This window comes from Vollenhovia emeryi, unplaced genomic scaffold (genome assembly GCF_000949405.1).
Source record: "Vollenhovia emeryi isolate VEMERY1.0 unplaced genomic scaffold, V.emery_V1.0 DF939180.1, whole genome shotgun sequence".
NCBI lineage: Eukaryota > Metazoa > Arthropoda > Insecta > Hymenoptera > Formicidae > Vollenhovia > Vollenhovia emeryi.
Window position 1 is genome coordinate 1,221,643 of NW_011967186.1, and position 6,000 is coordinate 1,227,642.

The 6,000-nt window shown below is 42.6% G+C and overlaps 1 protein-coding gene across 1 annotated transcript in view; it reads right to left on the minus strand.

Moving 5' to 3' along the window:
• The window catches only part of LOC105563170 (inhibitory POU protein), a 45,222-nt gene extending 40,446 nt beyond the window's left edge, over positions 1 to 4,776 (minus strand). Inside the window, exon 1 of the mRNA XM_012014538.1 lies at positions 4,615 to 4,776. Within this exon, the coding sequence (XP_011869928.1) occupies positions 4,615 to 4,776 (162 nt within the window). The remainder of the gene's footprint in view (positions 1 to 4,614) is intronic.
• Between the last annotated feature and the right edge of the window lie 1,224 nt (positions 4,777 to 6,000).

Genomic DNA, 6,000 nt, shown 5'->3' on the forward strand with positions numbered 1-6,000 from the left:
AGTATTTGTAAAAAATGCAGATGTTTTAATAGCATCGATACTTCCCACTCGCCGGGATAGCGAGTGAAGAAATGTGTCGAAAGTTGTCGTGTGCGTGGGTGATTCCGATTCGGAATCACGCTCGATCATGGCATTAGTCATGTCCAATCTGTACTTGGAAAATCGTATCCAGAAGAAAAAGGCGATAAAGCATTAGTATGCGAGTGAAATGGGAAAAGGTAGGAGGGGGACGGGGAGGTGATGAAGGGGTGATGGTGTAAGTACGCCGGGATGCGTTCCGTGCGGAGCCACCTCTCGCGCGTTATCGGGAGAACTGAACAGAAAAATCAAAGGAAGGGGCGATTACATCGGATTCGCGTTACCGGGCGTAACAGTACGGCTGTAATCTCATCTAGGCACTCAGCTCGTAGCGACGGTTTTTATCCTATTACGTCACATGAATAAACTAAAGACTGCGGAGCCCGCGATGTAGCCCAGGGAACGCATCGCGCCGACGGGGGAGGAAACTCGACGCTTCGGTCGTTCGATATGGTTTTGGTCTCGACCTCGGTAGTCGGAGAAGTCTGCCGAGGGATCGGAAAAGTGAAGGACAAGAAGGACAAGGGAGATGAGAGCGCGGCTGGAGGAATGGGCAGGGAAGAGAGCGTGGCTCAACTGTGATTGATTCCGCTTAGATATCCGCTAGTTTCACGGGCTTTATGAATATTACCGTAAGATAGGATGAGTTGAATCGACGAGATGAACAGAATCGAAACTTCTTTTCCTTTTCCTCCCCTCTTGACGCGCAGCGGCCGAAACGGTATTAAATCGCTCTCGTGTAAAACTCTCGTTACGTTTATTTTCTTTTTTCACGTAAATTACATGTAATAATCATGCAATGCTGAGTAAGGAGAACTTTTTTTTGGCAGAACTTGTGAAATATCTCGAAATTGAAATCGGCACGATGGGTTCGCGTTGCAATGTTAAACGTTTGGGAAACGTGTGATTTTAATAACCTTCCCGCTGCACACAGAAGGAGTCAAATACTGAAGTTAATGCTGAAAGTTAAAGAGTTGCTATTACAACAAGTAGGGCCATTGTTCCAGAAATGTGCAATTGTAAGAATGGTAAGGGACAATGGGAAGATAAATTTGATTTTGAAATAACGATCGTGAGGCGGGTATTTTTAAAGATCAAGCTCATTCTGCCGAAACTTTATCTCGTAGGATTGTACCAATTATATAAAAATGGTGACAAATACCTTTCGTGTCTCTATTCCTATTAAATTTATGAGAACTAACAGCGTAAGGTAAAGTTAGCGGCATATTCACAACTAAGTAAACTCGCCGTGGGGGTCGTAAGACATTAAAATAATCGATATCCGCTCAGATCCTAGACTTTACTCGAGCGGTTTAATCCTCGTCGTTATAATATCAAAAATTTTCCCCTTTCATTTATTTTAAATATTGCTACGTAGGGGCCTTGCCCGACACGTTTAAATCCCGCCCGTCGAGATCTTTGGACAACGCAACCGCCGTACCACTTGTAAACGATTCGTTTAATGATATTTCGTTCGACCTTGATAGAAAAACATATCGCTCGATACCTACGTGCATACTCTAAATGCAGCGCTTCGGCAAACCGTGGAATATGATTTAAATGAAACCTTGAGACGTTTAATTTTAACTGCATCGCGAATCGAAAGTTATTTTTATTGAGCGCTTCTCGCCGGACACGAATTCTATCACTACGGATATTTCTCCGACCAATTTCACTTTTGCATCGACCGAAGCTGCGTTTCTACGACAGCTCGGTAATGCAATTTAGCCCGATCAAATCGCTGCTCGATTGATTGTTATATTCGCAATGGTATTTGGCGCAAATAATAGTTTAAATTCAATTATGACATTCAGTTGTCTGATTGGCCTAATTGGAGACATCTGGCTTATCAGAAAAGGTTTGACGTAATTCTTTGAGTTTGTCGATACGTGAGAGAAAGAAGACATTACAAGCTTAAAAGTAGTAATTAAGCTTGTTTCAAGTTTGTAAATTAAACGGTTACTCGCATACAATATATTGTTTTCTTTTCTTATAATTAAATCGCTCTTCGTTACTTATTTCACATGTGTGATAAATGAAATCAATTACTAATCATCAATCAAATACTAAGTCAAGTAGTTTTCTTCGAGTTTCTTCGATAAAATTACCAATACAACCACATTAGTCTTCTTTTTCACAGTTCCCCATCGAAACAAAATTCAATTGAATTAATATCGATGTACAAAAGTTATTTATCATTTTTTAATTATATTCGTTTCATTTTTTAAATTCTACTTTGAAATGGCGATTTTCTATATGTATATAGAACAAGCAAATGGTGTTGGATTACTATTATCTCTGCACCGATAATTATATACCAATATATAATATTTTTTGACAAGTGTTGAAGTACTTTGATAAAATATTTCGTTACTAGTTTGACATATTATAAGGGAAATATCACTTATATTTATTCGATTATCTAAAATTCTGGACATTTATGAATCGCATTTTTTTATTTGTGAAACTTTTTTTTTATGAAAAAGCCCTCAGACAAATTGTACCTCAGATCTAACAATAAAAGTAGGGTCATTCGCCAATAAAGATGATCTTATTTTAAAATATATTTTGGAATATTTTGAATCTCCACTTATAGGTTTGCTCTTCGAAATCCATTTTATATCATTCTCAATAAAGAGATACGCTAAAAGAACTAGTCGCAATGAAAATTTCTTAAAATACTACTTAAGTTGGATTATTTTATTTATTATTAAATTAAGAATTTTCAATAGTGGTTGACTCGTAATAGTTGTGTATCATTTTGAATTGTTGCATGTGCTAACAGTGTTTATCGTATGCTTGGTATACAATTATTATTGTTAACAAACTATTGAAGAAATAACATGAACTTTAAAGTGCCATTGTCACTTTGCATCGACTTTTTGCAAAGTACGTTTCTTAATATAAATTTCTGAATATATCGTACACATTTAGAATTATCGGTCAGCAAAGTCTATGATAACTTGTCGATTCTCGCCAAGAATTTTACTGAACATCTGTTTCATTAGCTAAATGCAAGAGATGGATCCAAACTTCTCCATAAAGGCGATGATTTATAAATATAGACGCAACTTGGAAGAAATATTGATTTTTCCATGAATATATGAAAAGAAACAAGTGTTCGTACGTATTCTTGATATTCCCCGCAGTTATATTTAGAGATATATTCGCACTAAAATTGAGTGTGTCTTCATGTCAGCAATAAGTACGAGAAATATGAGTATACAGCATGCCGACGCGGTCAAGTGTCGGGCAATGAAAACGAATGAAGAGAAATTTCAACGACATGCCTCGCCACCCTCCTTAAATGTTCCGCAGTGTCGTATTCTTGCGTTTATCCAGCCCACCATTTCAAACGTATTTTAAATAACCGAAAACAAATTGCACATCGGCCGCACAATAACACGCGTAATATTGCATGCGCGGTAAATAATACAATGTAATCACGAACACATTCAAATGGGTCGCATAGATTATACACTACGTTAAGCAATTAAATCTAAAATGTACGTTGTATTTTAGAAACGCTAGACAATATTGTTTGATTTTCCGCTTTTGACTGCGATAAGGCGAAATTGCGGTGTAGTGATCTTCCGTTAGATTAATGAAGAAATTTTCTATTGAAATTTTGGGTGAAAGAGAATAGAGACTATCTCTCCAATTCTTTGACTTCATTAACGAATTCGCGACATTTGCCAATCCTTAAACAATCAGACAAATTATATATCTTCAATTCGTCTAAATATATTATAACTTAATATTATTTTAAGTTGATTTGTCAACTAATTCAATTCCGTTGACTTTTATGGCTGGTATTATTTAAACGTCTATTTTCATCGGATAATTGAATTGCTATCGGTAAGAGTAGGAAAAAGCACTTTCTATACGAATCCCGTTGCGGTGCTGTTCAAAATTTTGGAGGGACGGCTGGCTAATCGACGATACCTACTTTCTTAGATAAAATCTTGACTTGATTCACTGCTCATCGAAGCAAGAGACACAATCGATGAACGGAGCTAAATCTCATCTATTACTGAACACATTAGAATATTCATGAAACGTTTTCTGTAATGCGATTACTAAGAAACTTAAGACTGACTGAAGAAATATCCGATAAGTTGTATTCTACCGCCTATTATTTTATTCACTGTTTGTATCATTCAGGATGATGTCTTGATATGACAATCGCGTTAAATTAATGAGTTGACTTGCAACGCTTGATTTTTACATTTATTGCGCTATATAAACATGTATAGAAAGTTCCTTTTATCAGCGACACACGCTGGTCTCTTCTAGTAGAATACGTATAAACGTGTGCAGAAGAATATAGTAAGTGGTTTCGAAGAGAAGGAACGACCCATCGGTATTACGAATACTGATTCGTTGGTCGTTGCGTCGCGTCGGATAGCGCTGTAGCCCGAAATAAGCTGTAAAGATTGTCGCGAGGAATCATTTGGCAACGATCCGCGAGACTGTTGGACGGGATGCGTAAGGCTCGACGAAAATGTCGCGCAGGGAACAAGTAGTTTGACTCACCGTAGAGTTCGGCATACATCGCCTCGGCGGCGGCGGCATCGGATCCGGCGCTGCGCGATAAGGCGGCGGCGAGTATCTCCCCGAGGGAAAGCACCCCGGGGCGGTGATCGGTGCCCCGTGGAGTCCCTTGCTCCCCATCATCTTGTCCGGCGAGTACATCATTTTGCGTGCCGCTAAGCCTGTCCCGGCTTAAGGGTCCGCGGCTGGTTCCCGAATCGGCACCCTCAGACGGAACGACGAGCGTGACACCGGCAGCGACGGCTGCGCTTCTTGGCTCCAAGACGCATTCGCATCTGTGTGAGAGAAGTTACAAAGTGTCTGGATATCGAAACGATTTGAAAGAGAGTACGTTGTGCACCGTTCGCGTTTTCACCGTGCTTATGTGAGTCGAGCCACGTCCGGTCGAGAAACGCACCGATATTGATAATCCGTTAAGGGATCTCGACACCTCTACGATGCACCCACTTATCGCTGCTCGCCGCCGAGAGATCAGTCTATCTGCATGGCGACGGAGAACGTTGGCGACCCGCGGTTCCACATCTCGATCGTCAGTTTAGATTGGACACCGACGGAACGAACACCGTTCGCGTAACTACACAGTCAACGAAGAAGCACCCGTGTGTCACCGATGACAAGCAACGATCACCAACGATCGCGTATTCGCGAGCACCTTTCCTTCCGCGAACTAAGATCGATTGCACCGCTACCAGACACTTCACTCGACGTTCACCAGGGTCCACCCTTATGGCTCAACGTTCCCGCCAAAGGAGGGCCGTGGAAACCGATCGGGACGATTCACCGAGCGATCAAGTCACCAGATTCTTCGTGTCCCACGAGACTCCCGGGGTGACACCGGCGGAGGGAAAGGGACGAAGCACCGGCTCGTCACTGCCATATACAAGGGTTAAAGGTTACGCGCAGGGCAGGACGCGGAACTCTTGTCCCGAAGCTCTGCACTTTTTGGCGCTGACTGGCCGGCGAGGAGCGCTTCGCGGATGAACTCTTCCAGGGGGATGGCAGGAGCGCTGTCCGTGTACGTGGTGCTGGTGGGGTTGCAGCGGGGGTTGGTGGTCCTGGACGATGCGGCAGCGTGGCGCTTGCCCACGACGAGAGGGTTCGCGCTCGTGTACGGGAGGGAGAGCAAAGGGGGTGAGCTCGGCATCAGCCAGCAGAACGGAGAGCCTCGTCGAACGGGGGCGGAGCCTCGCGCGGTTACGCTTGCGCCCCTAATCTCATGCACGTCGGCCATCTTTGCCCTTGCTTTCAGGCCTCGCATGGGTGTCGCTAACCGCGACCACCCGTTTGTCCATCCTTCTCCGTGTGTGTTCGTTTCTGCGCGAGTGTGCGTGTGTGTCTCGCATCCCTTCACCCTTCCACGTCTACGCT